This window comes from Aquarana catesbeiana, linkage group LG12, assembly GCF_042186555.1.
Source record: "Aquarana catesbeiana isolate 2022-GZ linkage group LG12, ASM4218655v1, whole genome shotgun sequence".
Taxonomy (NCBI): Eukaryota; Metazoa; Chordata; class Amphibia; order Anura; family Ranidae; genus Aquarana; species Aquarana catesbeiana.
In genome coordinates this window covers 165,680,578-165,700,784 of record NC_133335.1, presented here as the reverse complement: position 1 = coordinate 165,700,784, position 20,207 = coordinate 165,680,578, and the positions used below count along the sequence as shown (strand labels likewise).

The 20,207-nt window shown below is 42.7% G+C and overlaps 1 protein-coding gene across 1 annotated transcript in view; it reads right to left on the bottom strand.

The window, feature by feature from the left end:
* Positions 1 to 9,995: 9,995 nt before the first annotated feature.
* The window catches only part of CDR2L (cerebellar degeneration related protein 2 like), a 59,435-nt gene continuing 49,223 nt past the window's right edge, over positions 9,996 to 20,207 (bottom strand). The window contains exon 6 of the mRNA XM_073606170.1: positions 9,996 to 18,046. Within this exon, the coding sequence (XP_073462271.1) occupies positions 17,465 to 18,046 (582 nt within the window). The 3' untranslated portion in view covers positions 9,996 to 17,464. The remainder of the gene's footprint in view (positions 18,047 to 20,207) is intronic.

Here is a 20,207-nt window from a genome sequence, read left to right as displayed (position 1 = left end):
TCTCAGGGAATGTAAATATCCCCTATGATAGCAATAGGTAGTGACAGGTACTCTTTTTTGAAAAAATTGGGGTCTATTAGACCCTAGATTTCTCCTCTGCCCTCAAAGCATCTGACCACACCAAGATCGGTGTGATAAAATGCTTCCCCAATTTCCCAATGGCGCTGTTTATATCCGGCGAAATCTAAGTCATAAAATGCTCGTAGCTTCCGGTTTCTTAGGCCATAGAGATGTTTGGAGCCACTCTGGTCTCTGATCAGCTCTATGGTCAGCTGGCTGAATCACCGGCTGCATTTCTCAGGTTCCCTGTTGAGACAGGAGAGCCAGAGAAAAACAAGGAAGACGGTGGTGGGGGGGGCATTCCCTCCCACTGCTTGTAAAAGCAGTCTAGAGGCTAATTAGCCGCTAGGATTGCTTTTACATGAAAGCCGACCGCTGGCTGAAAAGAATGATACCAAGATGATACCTAAACCTGCAGGCATCATTCTGGTATAACCACTCAAAGTCGTGAATGGCGTACCTGAAGACAAAAAAATGGTTAACAATAAAGCACAGTAAACGGTAAAGTATAAAAAATTGCATACCTGAAAAGCAAACATGATAAAACATAATAACAATAAAACATTGCAGAATAGAATACAGTAAAAAAGAGCAGAACAATAGAGAGAGAATAGAGAGAGAGAGAACAATAAAAAGACAACAATTTTTTTTAATTTTAAGCGGTGGGTTCCCAATTAGGATTGGCGAATGAAGCAGGAAGGGCATTATGGGCACGACGGCCTGTGTTTGTCTTCTTGGTGGCAGCGGGACACTACTTGTGCTTGCCACCTCACCAGCTTGAACTGCACTTATGGGACTCGCCACGTCACCAAGTGTTACTGCAGTGCTGGTTTGACTACGACCGGGGTGTACTAGGCCACTGGTGCTTACCAGTTCACCAAAATGCTACCAAAAAAACTGTTAGCGATCGCAGGGATCAGGCCTGACTCTGCGAACGCTGCAGTTATGCGTTTAGTGTTTTGTAAGTGACAGTGATCGATCGATACTGCACTTGGGTGGGCTGGGCTGGGCCGGGCAGAGGGGCAAAACGCAGGTGCTAGCAGGTATCTGGGCTGATCCCGCTAACACTGCGTTTTTGGGAACCCTAAATTGCTGGGGACGCTAGTATAGATCTGATCGGATCAGATATTGATCCGTTCAGATACTATACCACTAAGGGAGGCGTATGCTGCGTGTGTGGGTGTTAGCGGTACTGGCACTAACCTGATGCTGCTTGGGGCTGGTGCTTGCCAGTTCACCAAAACGCTACCAAAAAAACTGTTAGCAATCGCAGGGATCAGGCCTGACTCTGCGAACGCTGCAGATATGCGTTTAGTGTTTTGTAAGTGACAGTGATCGATCGATACTGCACTTGGGTGGGCTGGGCTGGGCCGGGCGGAGGGGCAAAATGCAGGTGCTAGCAGGTATCTGGGCTGATCTCGCTAACACTGCGTTTTTGGGAACCCTAAACTGCTGGGGACGCTAGTATAGATCTGATCTGATCAGATATTGATGCGTTCAGATACTATACCACTAAGGGAGGCGTATGCTGCATGCGTGGGTGTTAGCGGTACTGGCGCTAATCTGACGCTGCCTGGGGCGACGCATATCACCACCGGGCGATCAGGGGGCTAAACCTTTATTCGGTAATAAACGGCGGGTGCCCTGACACTATAAAAAATAAACGAACTAACCAGCCTCACCCGTAACGGTTATACGGCGATCAGTGGTGAAAGGGTTAACTAGGGGGCAATCAAGGGGTTAAAACATTTATTAGATAGTATATGGGGGTCCCTGTCGCTATAAAACGCTGACGGCGAACCTAAATATTTATGTCCCGAACTAGCGTCACAAGCGACACTAATACAGCGATCAGAAAAATGATCGCTTAGCGACACTGGTGACAGGGGGTGATCAAGGGGTTAAAACTTTATTAGGGGGGGTTAGGGGGGTACCCTAGACCTAAAGGGGGCTAACACTAACTGCCCTACCACTTCTAACTGTCACAAACTGACACCATGCAGTAATCAGAAAAAAAAAGAAAAAACCTGCTTGGTGTCAGTGTGACGGGGGGGGGGGGGGGGTGATCGGGGGGCGATCGGGGGTGTAATGTATGCCTGGCATGTTCTACTGTGTGTGTGTGTTTTACACTTACTCAGATGTCTTCTCTCCTCGGCGCCGGAACGGAAACTGCCGAGCCGAGGAGAGATGACATCACATCCTCTGCCTCTGTGTACTATACAGAGGCAGGGGATGTTTCTCATTGGCTGGGAGGGATCGCGAGGGGGGCCACGATCGGATGGCCTCCCCCTCGCCTCTCAATGCTCCCAGACCAAAGCCGACTGCCGCTGGCACCGGGGGGGGGGGTCCGATCAGACCCCCCGCCCGCGGGAAGGCAATCACGTACCAGGTACGTGATTTTGCCTGCCCGTGCCATTTTGTTGACGTATATATGCGTTAGGCGGTCGGGAAGTGGTTAAGGACGTGGCGGCCGGCTGCCACTCCTTAGCAGCCAACTATATACAGTGTTTAAATGGAAAAATAGAAACCACAAAACACATCAAAAACCCCATCACAAACACAACACTTGCATTTCTGGTGCAATTCCATTGAAGTCTATTACTTGCAAAACACAGGAAAAAAAAGTCTCTGACACTTTCCAAAATTGCACCGGCTGCAAAACACATAGATGTGAACATGTACCATAGGAAACCATGTTAAATGGACTGTAGTGCATTTCTGCAAACTGCAAAATGCACAGAAAAAAAGCATAGATGTGACTCTAGGGTAAAAGTATGAACAGATGAGCCATAGCCGCCTTGCAGACTTGAGAACCAGAGGCACAATGTTGAAAGCTCATGACATGCTTAGAAACCTAGAATGAGCAGTAACTGAAACCGGAGGTTCCTGACCCGAAATGGCATAAGCCTGAACTACAGTCTGACAGATCCCACCTGGAAATGGTGGACGACGAGGCCTCCAACCTCCTTTCTAGGGTCGTTTGTGACTATGAACGAGGAATCCGTCCTGCGAACAGCAACATTTCTAGGTCTTATTTCCTAAGTGCCAGGCAAAAAAACGGAGGTGTTTGTTGCACATGGGGGGGCTTGGCCACCAGTGAGGACCACCTCTAGGTTGTGTGTTTTTAGTTGTATCTAGCGTCCTACTCCTACAGATGGTGCAATAACTCTTTGGTCATGATCAAGCTATGTCCTTCAATGAATGGAAGAGAAACTGTTTAGTAAATTACACAAATGCGTATTTATTTCTAACAACATTTAAGGAAAAAAAATACACAGAGCCATATGGTTTGTTAGAATACTGTAGAATATTTATTATGTCAAGAACAAAGCAACTTTAAATAGAATAGTAAGGTGCCTCTTTTTCAGCCAAAATATAACAAGATGGCTTGCTGAGGGCTAATACTGAAAAAAAATCCTGTTTAATACAGCAGGGTTTAATGAAAGAGAACCTGTCAGAATAAATAAGGGTAATGGCATAGTTCATATTTCAATTAGAAAAAGTGTACCCATTTGTCAAATTGTAGTAAAATAATATTTGACTCACTCAATGTGTTGGGTGTGGGAGAGCTTGATGATGAAGAAATGTGAGTTATGGTGGTGGTGGATCCAGGCCAAGAGTTATCATCGTTCTGTTATATTTTTTTGCCTATCTTCCAGTGGTGTGTGTCTAATATTGTCCAAGTGTGTGGAAAGGGAGGGGAGAGTTGTGAATGCAAGTTGGTAGCCAACTCACAGTGCTCATCAGCCTGATGCGGGAAGTCAGTCATGGATGCTTGTCAGTTACTAGCATATGAATTATTCTGCCTTGTCAATTGTAGTGTGGTTGGCCAATGGAGGGATCAGGTTGAAGGCCATGAGTTAGCAGATGGTAACTGCCACTGTGTGAAGATGCCGATATGTAATAAAAGACTTGCATTAATTGCGTTGGGTCCAGAAACAGAACCATCTCTGGCTAAACATTATAGAGAAGGTAGAAATGAAAATAAGGGCATCACTCCCCTCCATTACAACCCCAGATCCATAGCACAGTATTATCTACTCTATCACTGTTCTTGGATCCAGCTGGACCTTGACAACTGTGGTGCTGAATGTATACTGACCCTTTCTACCACCTTCAGGGCGGATATTGCCCAGGTTAGGGATATTATTCCTAAGTATTTGCCCATCCTGAATATTGATACAACCTGTGCAGACATTCTTAAACTGGGTTAACATAGTATCCAGAAGAGCACCCACGATAGGTCAGTCATTATCTCCAAGTTTTTTCAATCCTTGCAAACAAGTGCGGTCATTCACGTGGCTGCACTTTAAAGGGAATTTTAAATGTTGAGCGCATGACTGCCCATGTTGTAGCCATATTCGGCTGAGCAATACTTTTCAGGCAACAACTACAAATTGACATCTCATCTTTTTACAACTGTAACACCAAATATGTGGTTTACCTTTTTACGTGCGATCTGTGCCACATACAATACGCGGAAGGTAGAACCACAAGAGGGTTGAGGGATCGTTTTTACGAACATGTGTATAGTGTTCAGAAAAATGAAATTACCAATGTAGCGAAACATTTCAGGGAATCCCATGCTGGTGATATCTCTGCTATGAAGGTTCAGGTTATTGAAAAGATCCGCACTCCCAAGAGAGGTGGGGATATTTTATGCTGCAGGGAGGTGTTCTGGATTTTTTTGCTGCAGACCCACATTCCCTCCAGCTTAAACTTTGATTGGGATGTAAGCTATTTTTATAACTAAGAAGTAGTGTGTATAATATGGTGTCTCCTCACTCTAACTTCCTGTTTATTTGGGCCCCCAGGAGCCCTTTGGCTATTCACCTACTTATCTGTATGTCAGGGGTTGTGATTAGGTAGGTTCAGGGAACTATTTAGAATATGGTTTTATTAGGTTGTTATTTAGCCCTGTACTTACTATAATCAGGTCTGCCATTGGTATTTATCAGGGTGGTTTTCACATGTCCCCCCATAGTACATTCGTGCCTGTTTCCTTTTTGTATTGTGCTGACGTTTGGTGGACAGTATATATCACATGCGTCTCTTTGCGATTTGTTATCGCTTTAGGAAACGCATGTGTTTTGGTGTCCTCCATCGAAATATTTTTATTCACTTTTGTATGTACTTTTTCTATGGTGTCAATTTTGTAAATGTGGTTACTTTGGCTTAACACACATGTAAATGTTGAATGTTTTTAGTTTTGCTTATGAAGATAAGGGGAGAGCTGATCACACCACCCTACACCTGTGTGGGGTGGGAGTGTCCTCTACTTAGAGGTTTGGTAAGTCAGTCTTCCTTTGGGTTTTGAAGAAGAGCAATGTATGTGTAAAACATTATCACCCCTTGGGACGTTGTTTTAGTCCTGGTGGCAGTCTTTCAATCAACCTTTTGGACGGATGTTGGTGTGCAGCTAATTTTTCTCACTTGGTCTACAAGTACAAATTCTGACTAAGAACACTCATGTACATGTCACCATTTCTTTGCAAGGTTCAGTGACTAATAAATACCAATGGGACACAGAACAGAAATTCAGTTAACCACATGTCCATGCCAGAAAACTGTGCCAAGTATTAAGATAGCTAAACACTTTAACAATCATCTTTACATCTACCAAGACTTTGCATGAAGACCATTGGGAAATCCATTCAATCTCTAGGTCCTTGCGCTACATACCTGTGGATGTGAAGGAGATTGTAACTTGTATGGTCAGCTTGAGTAGTATCCTACATTATGATGTAAATCAATTTAGGTGTTACGTCATTCATATGAAGGAAGACATTTTATGAAAGTAAGCACTACACACAATGTCTTGTGTGGAGGTGGCAGTGCCATATTTTTATTTTTGTGCACTTCCATCATGTAGGTGCAGGTAGGTGTAAAGGTGTTCCATTGGAAATCTGACAGGTTCTTTTCAAGGCCCCTTTCACACAGGATGGATCCGCTAGCTCAGTGGGAGATTGATCAGTTGATCTGGTGGATGACAGGACGGTCTCTACTCTCTGTGCAGGGATGGACCTGTCAGAGCCCTGCTGATCACTATGGAAAGATCAGCTGAAAACAGACAGCATGTTTGTTTTCATCCAATTTGCTGGACGGATGGAGAACGTCTGTTTTCAGCGGAACTTGTCAGATTGGATGGCAGGCGGGTGTCTGCGGACACATCTCCGCTGACATCCGCCTGCCCATACAAGTCAATGGGTGGCCCGCTCGGATCCGCCTGAAAAACAGACAGGTGGATCTAAGCGGGTCTGTTGTGTGAAAGGGGCCTAATTCTGACATCTATACCAACACTTTTGTAGAAGGGTTTTACCCCAACCTGAGAGTCTGCACTAATTCTTTCATCACTTTCTATCCTTTCAGCTGAGAAGGCCCACAATCATGGAACTTCTCATTGACTGCCTAGTACCTGAGGTTTAGCAACATATGCTAAAAGAATACAAACAGGAAATATGCAGTTACTCAGTGAAAGAAGTGGCAGGTGGTAATGTTTAACCTTTTTTTTTTTTTTTTTTTACCCAACAAATTTTTCAGATATACAGTATGTGGAAGGAATAAAAACAAAGAATGAAGAAAATTCTGCATGAGTTTCTAATACTGTCCTACAAAGAAGGAAATCAATACTGACAAACTATATTGAGAGATGCACCTACCAGTCATACAAAACTCTAGACCAAACTAGACTCCATTTGCAAGTAATTCAACCATGATTAGGCTTTTGCAAAATTTGAATATTCATTCTTTAAAGTCTAACTCCACCTTTTGAAACAAGTTAAACCAGTATTTAGGGTTTAACATGTTACCAAATAGTTTCGGTTAGACAGCTCTCAGAAGCTGGACTTAATTATTGGATGGTGGCTGCAATAAACCACATATACTCTCAAGGAATCGCTGGTACTTTAATTGTGAAAAGGATGATAAAAACAGTACAATTTTTGCATAGTATTAGGAACGTTACCACACCAGCTGCGGAGCTGACTGGGGCACTGATGGGTTGAAATGCCAGACCTGGATGATCCAATGGTGGAATTCCGACCTTGAATGCCACAATGCTGGCCGGATCAGTGTATAGGGTGCTCGGGCCCGCCGGCAACCAAGATTGGTGTCACTGACGCTGGCAAAGTAGAAGCTCCCACGGCTGGCTGATTCAGTAAAGGAATGCCGTGGTGAGCAGGAGGAGGAAGGCGTCACTGAGGTCCGGACCGGAAGCGACGTGTCCAAGGAAGCAGACGTGGCCAGCATAAAAAGCAAATGTCCCTGTTGCTGTGACTACTGGTTTCGCGTGCATGTGCTTTATCAAGTGTATAGGCCCAGGACTCTATACACTGATCCGGCCAGCATTGTGGCATTCAAGGTCGGGATTCCACCATTGGATCGTCCAGGTCTGACATTTCAACCCATCGGTTTCCCAGTCAGCTACGCCCCTGGCGTGGTAACGTTCCTAAAACTATGCATTAATTGTACTGTTTTTATCATCCTTTTCACAATTAAAGTACCAGCAATTTCTTGAGAGTATATGTGGTTTATTGCAGTCACCATCCAATAATTGAGTCCAGCTTCTGAGCGCTGTCTAACCCAAACTATCTATAGTATTCCAGCATTCAATCCCATGCCTATAGACAGCAGCACGGCTTAGCTGCGCTTACAATCTACTTGGGTGTATTGCCCGTGATCAGCGCCTGGAACCTTTTTCTCTATGTTGCCAAATAAACAAACCCCTGTGACAGTGTGAGGAATTTCTTCTCCCCCAAGGCACCTGTCAGATTTGAAATTGCCGTGGATGTTCGGGGCTCCGCCCAGACAGCCACGTCATTCACTCACAGAGATCTGTAATTGAACAAACAACAAATCCCATGGCAGGCAGACTTGTGGTTTGTAGTCCATTGACATTACCTCCAGATCTCTAACGGAAAGCTCATACCTCTGTACAGGCAGGGAGCTGGAGGAAGAATCTGCAGGAGCCTGGCATTGCACCCACAATCCACTGAACACAGTTGCAATGCTTTGCAGGCTTATTTGCAACAACAAAAAAAAAAAATTAAATTTTTTTCCCTGCAAATATAGGTGTATTTATTATTTTCTTTTAAGGAGAACTTAGTCTTTAATTATAACTGTACAGCTTTACATATGAAAAATATATATCTCCCCACTTAGTTAGCTTTACTTTAACTGAAGATGAGAATGTGACTAAGAGAGTTCTAAGGTTTGACATCTTTCATGCCATCTGGCTGATCTTATGCCAATATCACAATAATATGTTTACTGCTCCTGAATGTGCATTCCTATAGCAAATAACAGCGTCATCAAACCCATTCACACCATCAGTGTTTGGCTGTGTTGCGCAATGCAAACACAAGAAAAATAGCAGTACATCCTATGACTTCAGTTCACACCAATGTGCTGCGTTGATGTGCGCTAAAAATAAAAGGTCATGTAGTATTTTTGTGCAACTGTACATTCCAAAATGGTAAAAGCGTGAGGTTAAAAAAATAATAATTAAAAAGTAATTACTACTATGCAACCATGTAATTGTTTTAAAAACACATTGCAGCAAAGTGCAACACAGCGCAGGTTACAAAATGCATGCCAATACATGCTCTCCAATGCATATTTTATGGTGCAAACAAGCCCTTAACGTGGATCTGCCATTAAATTCCTGACATACCACAATATACAGCCACAGTATCATTTTTTCTCTCAGTCTGCTGCAGGCAGGAGGAACCATTTCCTTAGTCTCCTTTGCTCTAGCCATCAAACAGCAACATTGTATCTTTCTGGCAGGTCACAGGTTGAGAGGCTGCGGCAGGGGGCAAAACTGTGTGACATTTGTGAATACTTCCAAGAAGTGCTCTGGCACCAGAATGTACTTGATTGTGTAACCTCTGACCCGACTTGCATGCCTGCTGTCCATAAAGTAGATGCTGAAAATGCCTGAACAAAGAAGACTCTGTTCCTCTGGAGGTAAAACAGATGAAGGCATTGTCAGGGAGTAGTAGTGTGATCTATGTGAGAGGTAACAAATACCTGTAAATGTTACACCTATCATGTACCTTGGGTATACACGCACCCAACATGAAACAATATATTTGATGGTGGATCCTGGGCAGAATTTAAGCTACTTCAGGGCTATATTTTATACGTTTACAGCATTGTGCTGGAAGATAGCAAGTGTTATGTACAGGGTGACAGGATAGCATCTGTCAGACTTCAGTTCAAGAATCATCCCTTAATAAAGTAAAGCTAAATAATGTGGTAAATATAAATCTTTTATAAGTAAGCATGCAGAGCTCTAATCATTTAATAATGAATATTCAAATTCTTGCACCAGCCCAACCTTGTGATTCTTTGTAAGGATGAAATCAGGTGCAGGACCGGGTATGAAGTCTGATCACAGAGACATGGCAGTATGTAAGACAGAGAATACATTTGAATTTGTATCAGACTGGAACATTTTTTTAAAGAACAAAATAGGTGATGCTTCACAAGTAAGGGTCGGTTCACACATGGGCAACACGACTTTAGCGCGACTTTGTACCGCGACTTCAACGCGGCTTCAGCGCGACTTTAGCGCGACTTCAGCGCGACTTCGGCAAATTACGAGGCGACTTGAAGTCGCCTCCATGACAGGCGACTTCGCCTGTGGCCAATCACCTCTCTGGGAGGGAGGGGGGAGGGAGGGGTTTTCTCTGCAAAGTCGCTTGAGAGATCCGACTTGCAGGCGACTTACATTGAGTTGAATGGGTACAAGTCGCCTACAAGTCGGATAGAAGTAGTACAGGAACCTTTTTTGAAGTCGGAGCGACTTCAGTAGTGTCAGTTAAGACGGTTCAATTCACTACAATTGTAATCTAAATGCAAAGCGACTTGGGGCGACTTGAGGGCGTACAAGTCGGATCCCAAGTCGCCCCAGTGTGAACCGAGCCTAAATAGTGGATTTGGCTGGATTTACACCCATCACATCTGGTGTGCTGTATTTTCCTGCATGGTGTAAGGCTACTTTCACGCGGTCGTTAGCGCTAAAGCGTTGCTCGTTTTTGCAGCGCTTTTCGGCCACTAGCGGGGCGCTTTTTACAAAAAAGGGTAAAAAGTCCAGTTTTGCAACGCTTTTAAGGTGCTCTGAAAGCCCTGCCTATTCATTCCAATGGGCAGGGCGATTTTGGGAGCACTAAATATAGCGCTCTCAACCCGCCCCAAAGATGAGGCCTGCAGGACTTTTCGGAACGTCCCACAAGCACACCGCCCCAGTGTGAAAAGACACACTGGAATGAATGAGAGGCGGTGTTTAGGCGCTTTGCACAGGCTATTTCCAGAGCTAAAGTGCATGAAAATCGCCCCAGTGTAAAAGGGGTCTTAAGGTAGCCAATTCAAATGAATTGGCCCACCAGTGCAGATGAAAAAACAGACATGCACCATTGTTTGCAATACAGCTTGCCCACTGCAACATATGCACGTTTACCTGGGGTTTAGTGATAAAAATTGGCTGAGCTATTCATCCTCTAAAACTACATGTTTTCATTCTGCACAAATGGACACAATTGAACATTATTAAGCTATTTTCTCTCCAGGTTGAATGTTTGATATATAGTGAATCAGGAAAACACGGCATAATGGCCACTAGATGGAGCAGGTGATCATAGTAAATCAATGCTTATTTCCTATGGTCATCAACTCCATCTAGTCCCCACAATGCAGTATTTTCCCAATTCATTTTAGTCTGCATGACTGAAGAACATTCGACCTGGAGACAAAATAGCCTAATAACATTCCATTTTGCCCCCATTTTCACAGAACAAATGTACATGCAATTTCACAAAAACAATACCTCTGCAAAATATTTATAAAAGGCACCCCGATAGGAATACACATACATTGCAACACAACATGATGCACACACTGCATTGCAAACGATAGTGCATGTCTGTTCAGGTCTGCTGGCCGCCAATTTATTTGAATAGGCTGCTGTAACGCAATTCAAGACAACACAATGCACCAGATCAGATGAGTGTGAATCCAGCCAAACCAACTATTTGAGTACAAAGTGCCAGTGTGATCCTAAAGCAGTACTAAACCCTAGTATCCTTTACAGCCAAGGAAGCTGCCATACTAGCCTCGGTTTGATCTGCATTTGCCATGGTGCCGCACATGTGATCAGTTATGACACCAGCTATTTGATGGCTTGAGAACACAAGCAACTGTAACAGTTATCATTCATGGCATGCCTTGAATGTAACTCTTGAGAAACTGTTAAATAAATGGGTTTAGTTCCACTTTAAGGGAAAAAAAGCTTAATTGATTTAAACAGGTCCATTTAACACACTGAGAAGCAGGTTTGGTTGTCAGGGCAACTAACGTCATTACCCATCGTCCACGCTGAAATCAAGCAGGAATGTTGCCATGGAGAATCAATCTCATTTCCCGTCTCATGCTGAATGGTTTACTGCATGAACAGCTGCGTCATGGGAGAGTACAAGTGCACTTACATCGATGCGATGGGATGCGATTACTTTATTTGACCGAAGGTCAGCTGTCATGGTGTACATATAGGCAGGGGTCTGGATGATGGAATGTAATAAAATGTACACGTTTCAGCTGGGATACATCTTATTGCATATAGGTTGAAGCTCCATCAGCACCCGTATGACGTGCACTGTCAGCATGGCTTATACTGGATAGCTATGCAGCAAAAGTGGATTAAATCTGCATTAACCTGGATAGATGCTAAAAGGTATTTCACAGTGCCAGGCCCAGAGACAAAAGGATCAGCAGAAATAGAGAAAAAGACACGCCGGTTCATTACCTCCAATACTGCATCTTCAAAACAAAAAAAAGTCCTTTGCTTCACACTGTCCTTGAAGCATATTCTTCTATAGTTGCAATATTCAAAAGAATAGGGATCTAGCAGGGAGACACACAATCACAAACACATGAATATAAAGGATTAGGAGTTTAGCAGCCGAGTGCAGAGGTGAACTCTGCAGAGCTTTACATGTGGCGCACAGACCTGCCCTGCAAATGCAAAGCTGAAGCACAGACCTTATACTCCAAAACCCGTCCCATACAAAATGTACTCTATACAGATTACATTATCTGTAATGATAACCTGTGTGCACAACAAAAAAAAATAGATTAGCTTTGTGTATAATATGACATATTGCATATTAGTACATGGAATTGAGCTATATATTAAAGGGGTTTCCGTTGGAACATAAATCCTGCATAACTTGGTTCTGACAGCCACAGCAATTCACGCGCTGCCTACTACTACTAGGGCAGTGACTTGGTAAACAGGTTTAGTTCAAGCGCCACAGAATCAGTATGACTCAGGGAATAGCAATCAGTTTACATTAAAGCCTCTTGCACACTGCAGCTTAAAAAAATTCAGTGCAGGTTTTTTTTTTTTTTTTTTACTGAGCTAAAATACAGCCCATTGATTGTAATGTGCCCGTCCACACAGGTGCTTAAACAAGCCATGTGCATTCTTTAGTAAAAAAAAAAAATTAACAAAAAAAAAAAAAAATCTGCTTTTTTTGGTCAGTAATTTTTGCCTCACGCACGCAAATGCCCATTTACATACTGTCAGGGCTTTTTTTCTCAAACAATAGGTTCTGGAACTTACCACGACCCCTCAAAACTCCTCCACCCACACACACCCTCCAAATCACATCAAATAGTGGGTGTGGTCAGTCAAATTTCATGAACAGTAGGAGAGTCTTAAAGGGGCATTAAATACCAGGATTGCATTACATACAGAGTGCATCAGAGGGGTTACACACAGATTGCAGAGCTGTCACTTGTGGAAACCGGACTTCTGTGTTTACACGTGATTGTGGTGAGCAGGCCCCCCAACCCCCTCCCCCAAGGGTCTGAGCCAGAGGTGAACTGAGAACTGAGTTCCGCCAAGTTCCCCCTGAAAAAAAGCCCTGCATATTGTGCAGAAGGAGAACGCGAGAATACGTTTTTGCACATTTATGCAAAAATGGGCAAGTGCGTGCAAATGCATACACCCGCAATAGAAAATGTGTGAAAATATGCACAAACACATAAAAAAAAAAGTCTGAAAAAGTAGATGCTTGTATCAAATCTTGCAGTATCCTATGCAAGTGGCCTAAGTGTGAACAAATTGCATATTTGCCCCTGTAGCATCTGAAAAGATGGTGGTATTATAACCTTTACCATAGGTAAGCCCTGTTTTTAGCAATATTGCTTACCATATATTGTATATAAGTACATCCTGCTCTGCTGTGAACAAGCTGCTCTTTAAAGGCTAAGTCTACCTTTTGCGCAAGGAAAAAAAATAAAAAATAAAAAAAAGGATAAATGCACATACTGTATATCTGCAGAAAAAAACATTTCATTTATTATTTATTTGTTTTGCAAATGAGCCTGCAAAACATTACAACTGCAATCGGTGGATCAGGCTCCCAACGTATGGACTTTTAGACCCCTTTCACACTGAGGTGCTTTTCAGGCGCTTTCACGCTAAAAAAAGCACCCGAAAAGCTCACGAAAACCTATTTTCATTAAAATCAATGAATGCTTTCACACTGGGGCAGTGAGCCGGCAGGGTGGTGAACAAATGCCCCTCTCCATTGAAATGAATGGAAAGCTCTTGAAAAGTGCCTGAAAAGCTCTTCAAAAGTGCTCAGTGATTTACTGGCAGTTTACAAGCACCTCAGTGTTAAAGAGGCCTTATTTAGAAAGCTGGAGGAATTGTCAATGGACTGATCACTGGCACTCATATTCCACTGATAATTACAAGTTTGTCTGCTGTGGTGGAATATTGCAAATGTAGTTTATTCATTCACAGATCCTTGTGAATGAAAGACGTGGCTGAGTTCGGAGAAGTTGCATAGTTGTGGAAAATTCAAAACTGCCAGCTGCTGCCTGGGAGAGGAACCCCACACGCTGTCAGTGGGGGAGCTGGTTTGGGGACTGACTTGGCACCATGGTACACCCTGAATATGGGTGTAAAATGTAACGTGCAATAAAAGGTGAAGTTAGTCTTTAAAGAACAGGTTCACCCTTTAGAACAGGTTACATCTTATACCCGTATTTAGGTGTAACATGTTCTTGTTCCGCTCCTCTATCCCTCACTGCGACAGCGGATGGGGTTTCTTCTCCCCACACCGCTGTCAGATTATTTAAAACTGTATGGCTGCCCAGGGCTCCGCTCACACAGCCACGTCATTCATTCACCCGAATCTGTTGATGAATAAACTACAAGCCCCATCCGCCACTGCGGAAGTTTAAATAAACTGCGGGCTGAACTAATCAGCACACCTGTAGTTCATTCACACTGCTTACAGATCTGAAACAGACAACAGAGCTGCAGGCAGTGTGTGCAGGAGCCTGTCATTGCAGTAGATCGCTGATGTGATGCTTTGCAGGCTCCCGTTTGAAAAAAAAAAAAAAAAAAAAAACCTGCAAAAAGATGTGCATTTAGTATTTTTTGATGAAAGGTGAACTTAGGTGGAAATCTGTGCAAATGAGACATTAACAGCAATATTACACCCTTAAAGCTGAACTCCAGGTATGATCTTTATTACAGACTTACATTGTTCCAGCTTGGCATTCTCCAATTGGGTGAGGTGGAGAGGACAGCAGTGACATCACAATCACCACCTCTTCCTAGAGCTGCACGATTCTGGTTAAAATGAAAATCACAATTTTTTTGCTTAGAAGATAGATCACGATTCTCTCACGATTCTCGCGGCGTAACATCATCTTTCACATTAAAACAAAAAAAAAAATGGGCTAATTTTACTGTTTCGTTTTTTTTTTTTTTAATTCGTTGAAGTGTATTTTTCCCAAAAAAATTGCGTTTGAAAGACCGCTGGGCAAATACAGTGTCACATAAAATATTGCAGCAATTGACATTTTATTCCCTAGGGTCTCTACTAAAATATATATAATGTTTGGGGGTTCCAAGTAATTTTCTAGCAAAAAATATTGATTTTAACTTAAGAAACAAGTGTCAAAAAAAGATTTAGACTTTTAGCCCCGGTTCACACTTGGGACGACTTGTCAGGTGACCTAGCCGCCTGACAAGTCGCCTCCGTTCTGTACAATGGAACCGTTCTAATAGGAGCGACGCAAGTCACTCCGACTTAGAAAAAGGTTCCTGTACTACTTTGGGGGCGACTTGCATAGACTTCTATACAGAAGTCGTTTTGCAAGTCGCCGAAGTCGTGTGCAGGTCGCCTCGGTGAGGCGACCTGCAAGTCGTGCCGCCCCTGTGTGAACCGGGGCTAAGTGGCTAAACTTCCTGCATTTACATGTTGTTAAAAACTTGGCAGACTGCCTGGATTTTTTCTTTACACACAGAAGTTTATCCCTTTGATCTAAGAAGGAAGAGTTAGTTACAATGTTTCATGTTAAAAACTTGGCAGACTGCCCGGGTGTTTTCTTTTGACAGCTGAGTGAGGGGATAAGTCTCTCCACTTGTTATATGAAAGAATCAGCAAACTCTGCAATAGAGATCGTCAGGGGGGTTGAATCAAGATCACAATTTTTTTAACGATTAATTGTGCAGCTCTACCTCTTCCAATAGGAAAATGCCTTGTATTAATTTAAAAAGTAGCGATTACTACTGCGATTGTCAGCTTCTCCATTGGCCCCCCAGTTATGAGATATACGCACTTATATTTGTATAAACGTGAACAATGTAAGTATGCAATAAAAAAAAACATACCTGGAGTTCAGCTTACAGCCTTGTTTTACTGCCATGTCCTTGTTGGGGAGATTCATCCTCACTTTCTGTCTGAGGGGAAATCTTTCCCATAGAGACACTAACAGCAATAAAACCACCTTTTGTTATGTAGACTGGACAGGTTCAACTGAAACTGTGAAACTTCTTGCATGTTTGGGCAAAGTGAGGGTAAATTATCTATTCGATTATTAGAATAATTAAATCTATTAGATTGTAAGCTCCCGGGACCATGGCCCTCCTAACCCTCTTGTATTGAATTGTATTGTTGCTGTATTGTCTCCCTTTTTATCATAAAGCGCTGCCTAAACTATAGGCGCCATATAAATCCTGTATAATAGAAATAAGAATTTTACCACATAGGGAAACAGACAGCAACATATTGCTGACAGTGATAAAAATGTGTAAATCTGTAGGAAACAGACCCTATCAAAACAACGTTGGGGAATTAATAAAGATCAGCACAAGCATAATGCTTGCACCACTCTTCTAAAGTTAGAAAATGGAGCAGATGCTGCTTCTGATTAGGAAAGGGGGAACAAGATCCATTAATTTAGGACTGATCTGTTCCCTGTTCTATGCCGTCTTTGTAACATGCATAGCACAAAACAGAACAGCTGGTGCTGTATGCGCTGGATTCTTCTGCCCATCCTTGCTTAGCTGAAATCAGGAGGAAGGAGTGTGCAGGCTCTGTTTGTATGAGCAAAGAGAGGAATATGAGCTGTCTGCAGGCAGCTCACATCCTGTACACTAGGTCCGACCTGGCAGGAATCTGCGGTTGTTTTCAATACTGAAAACTGCTGCAATCCCCTTGTTAATTAGGTGTAGACCTGTGCCAGTTTCTATTTCACGCTGAAATAGAAACTGGCGTTGGTGGCAAAGATAGACCTGAAAGAGATCTATCTGCTTAGTGAATGTGGTACATGCCACACCAGCTTCCTGCATCATTATAATGGCATAGAATCCTTTGTCAATTCCCCAGAGTGTACCTGTCTTTAGAAAAGTACTAATAACTAGAGACGTATAACTCTAGGAGGGATGAGAATAATTCTGCAGTGACTGAACTGCTAAGATATAGTGCTCAGAAACAGCTAATGCATCAATAAATAAATGTTTTATGTGTTCGTCACTGGTCTAACAATAATACATTAGAGAAAGCTATTATATGTAGTGTAGTTACTGAAGTATATGTATAGTAAAAACCTGCCCAGGCTATACTAGCAGTCTAAATAAGTGCAGGAAGATACAGATGAATGTATGTATGATAAATATATGAGTAGCTAGTGATCAAGGAATGCGCAGTTTGTCCACAAGCAGCCACCATTTCCGGGCAGTGTGAAAAATGCTCATATGTAGAGCCACTGGAGTGCAGAGGTTAGTGTAAAGGCTGTATTATTAGGCTTCTTAGGTTACCCTCAGTTGTGAGATGGAGGTTGAAAGATCTGTCTGTTGAACAATTGTTCTTCAGAACAATCGTGGCATAAAACTGCACACTTGTATCAGCCAAGCCTGCATGTTTGATGCACTGAGCAGACACTCTCGTCACATTTGGGACAAGCCAACCCAGCCAATCAATTCTTCCTACAAGGCTAATCAGCCAGGAGTTTCCGTGCCCATAGATTTACAGTTCTTTTCTGATCAATCAGTTGGAATGGGTACAGAGCTTCTTATATCCATGGGCACTTGTATTAATCATTTGCCTCCTGGCCCTTTCCCAGCGCTGATATCTTGCTTGGTTCTCTGGATACGATTAAAGATTTCTTTAAACAGAGCCTTGTATTCTGGTTGGCTCTGTTCCAGCCTCCGATCGACAGCTTCTAGCTGTAGCGTGAGCACTCTTTCTGGTTCTACTTCCTCTGCTGGGAGATCCCTGCTTGAGTTGTCCCGTGACACTGGACGAGACGTCTGCACTCCAGTGTGGCAAAGGCTGTCTTCATGCCGTCTACATTTAGCCAACAGCTCTTCATAACGTTCCAGCAAGGCATGGTACTGCTCATCCACTTCTCTTAGGATAGACATACCACGGCGTCTCGTGCTGTTGGCATGAAGAGTGTAATTACCTTCATGTCGGCTAACAGCGTCCCTTCCCACAATGTCACTTAGCGCTGTGTCACTGCAGCTTTTCCTGACAGCGGAGTTTGGAGTTGTCTGATTGATGCTCAGGTCCCCCTCTCCATCTAAAGGCTCTGGATCATCTGTTTCTGGGGTCTTGTTAAGTGGTTCCAGTAATGTCTGGGACAGACTATCACCCTGACCCAGGAGGTAACGCTTTACCTGTTTAAAGAGAGGTGTAAGATGATTAACCTCTAATTGTTACACATTGAAACCATTGAAAGAACTGTTTAAGTTGGACCTTACTCAAGTTTTAAGTTATTAATGTAAATGTCCTGCTTTAGAGTAGACATTACAAGATGCCTATTTATTATATTAGTCAGAAAATCTTTTTTTATGTCCTTCTCTAATTTAGTTTTGACTTTTTCGGTGCTAAACTTTCCCTGACTTGATGGTTAAGCGTTACAAATTGCTATCCCTCAATCCAAAGAGCGAGCCTTAAATTTGAATTCCAGGTTTCCGGTCATCTTAAATAGTTAATTTGGGCCAAGTTAGCCCAAATGAACCATTTTCATAGCATCAACGACTACACACACTATGTGGTGCTCCAGCAGCAGTGCAGGCAACTTTCTGTCTGAAAATAGAGTTGGGTTGAATGTTTCTCCACCATTCAGAAACAAACACTCTCTCACTGTACTGTATCTATAAAGGCAGCAGTGTTGACACCTTGATGCTGGTCATCAACGGTTCAAATCTCAGGCAGTTCAGCAGGAACCAGCTGAGATTCAAACTGTGTATGGGCAGGCTGACTGTACCAAGTTGATTGATCGATCAACTTGGGTACAACCAGCCTGCTGGATTATACTTACAATTATCGCTGCCAGCTGCTATAGCCACTAGCAATAATAACTGTGTTTTCCTAGTGGGAATGGCTTCCCCTGCCGTGGGAATGTAACATCTCAGCAGGAGGGATTTCGCTATCACCACATTTGCACCGTCTATGGCCTGGATGTGGGACTTCATTATCTACATACCATAGGGGTCTGATAAGATTGAGATGGCACTGCAAAGTGCACAGGACACTGAACAGAACTGGATTCTGATTAACAGGTTTTTATCAAACTGATATAACAAAACACTTGCTGGGATATTCAACAAATAAAAAAGGGGAAAATAGTAGAACTTCAGGGTTCACATACACTTAAAGCCGGCCATTAATGGCAGGAACCGGCCAAGATTTTAACCATGTGTGGGCAGGCTGAATGTACCTAAGTTGATTGATTGAACTTGGGTAGAACCAGCCTGCAATAATCTGTGTGTTTTCCCGGCAGGGACGCGCCCCCAAATTCCCGGAGTTGGGCTTTAAGTTTTATGTTTACAGGATTTACCTGCATGCCTTGCTATCTTCTTACCCAATATTTATTTTAGATTAGGATTCAGCTACATTAAATAGGTACAATGATAGTTGCAAGATCAGCCCTGCCAACTTAAGGTGGGGCGGAAATCCATCTTTTTAAAAGCTTTTTGCATTTATTTTTGGATTTGGTCAGCTTAAAACAGAAGGCCAGCTAAACAAATATATCTAAATAAAAGAGACATGAGTATTCTAACTTAAATCTTGGTATCCTTTGTGCAAATTTTCCATAACTCCTAGCCTATTTCTCTTTGCAGTCACTGCTGCTCTCTCTGCTTATGCAGAGTTACTGGTCTTGTATCCGACCTCCACCCCCTGTTGTTTTCTGCAGGCAGCCTATAGTGTGCGGGCCCACAGCTCTACCAGGCTATGTATAGCACTCATATGGTGTCACATCTACTTTTACAAGCTAATATCTGGATTTCTAAGTCATTTGGTACACGTAAAGTGGGTTCATAATGTTTATGGCCATTTTTTGCACAATTAAAGGGTTAGTTCGCCTTTAAAAGTTCACCTTTAAAAGTTTTGCAACACACAGGTGGTTGCAGGTCCTCACTTGAAATTTTATGCAGATTGCTGAGACCGAATGAAAACAATACAACATCTTCGTGGTTTATTTCACAATAAATATTTATCTTGAAATTCTTTCAACAAGAAGGCTAATTGCTGTACTGGACATACACTTGGGGATTTACAAACTTAAAATATAATAAAAACTTGGAGCTGCCAAACGTCCATAAAAATAAGAAAATCAAAATTACTTTCAAGTATATGTGAACCCTCACCTTGTAAAACAACCCCTTCAGCTTAAAATAGGAATGAAAAGTAAAACGTGTGTGTGTATATATTATATAAAATACATACACCCATACACACATATATAAATAACTTTTTTTTATTTTTTTATAAGTGATTACATAATCTCTGTTCTCAGCTGCATATAGCCTTAGAGAGGTGGCCCGTACACAC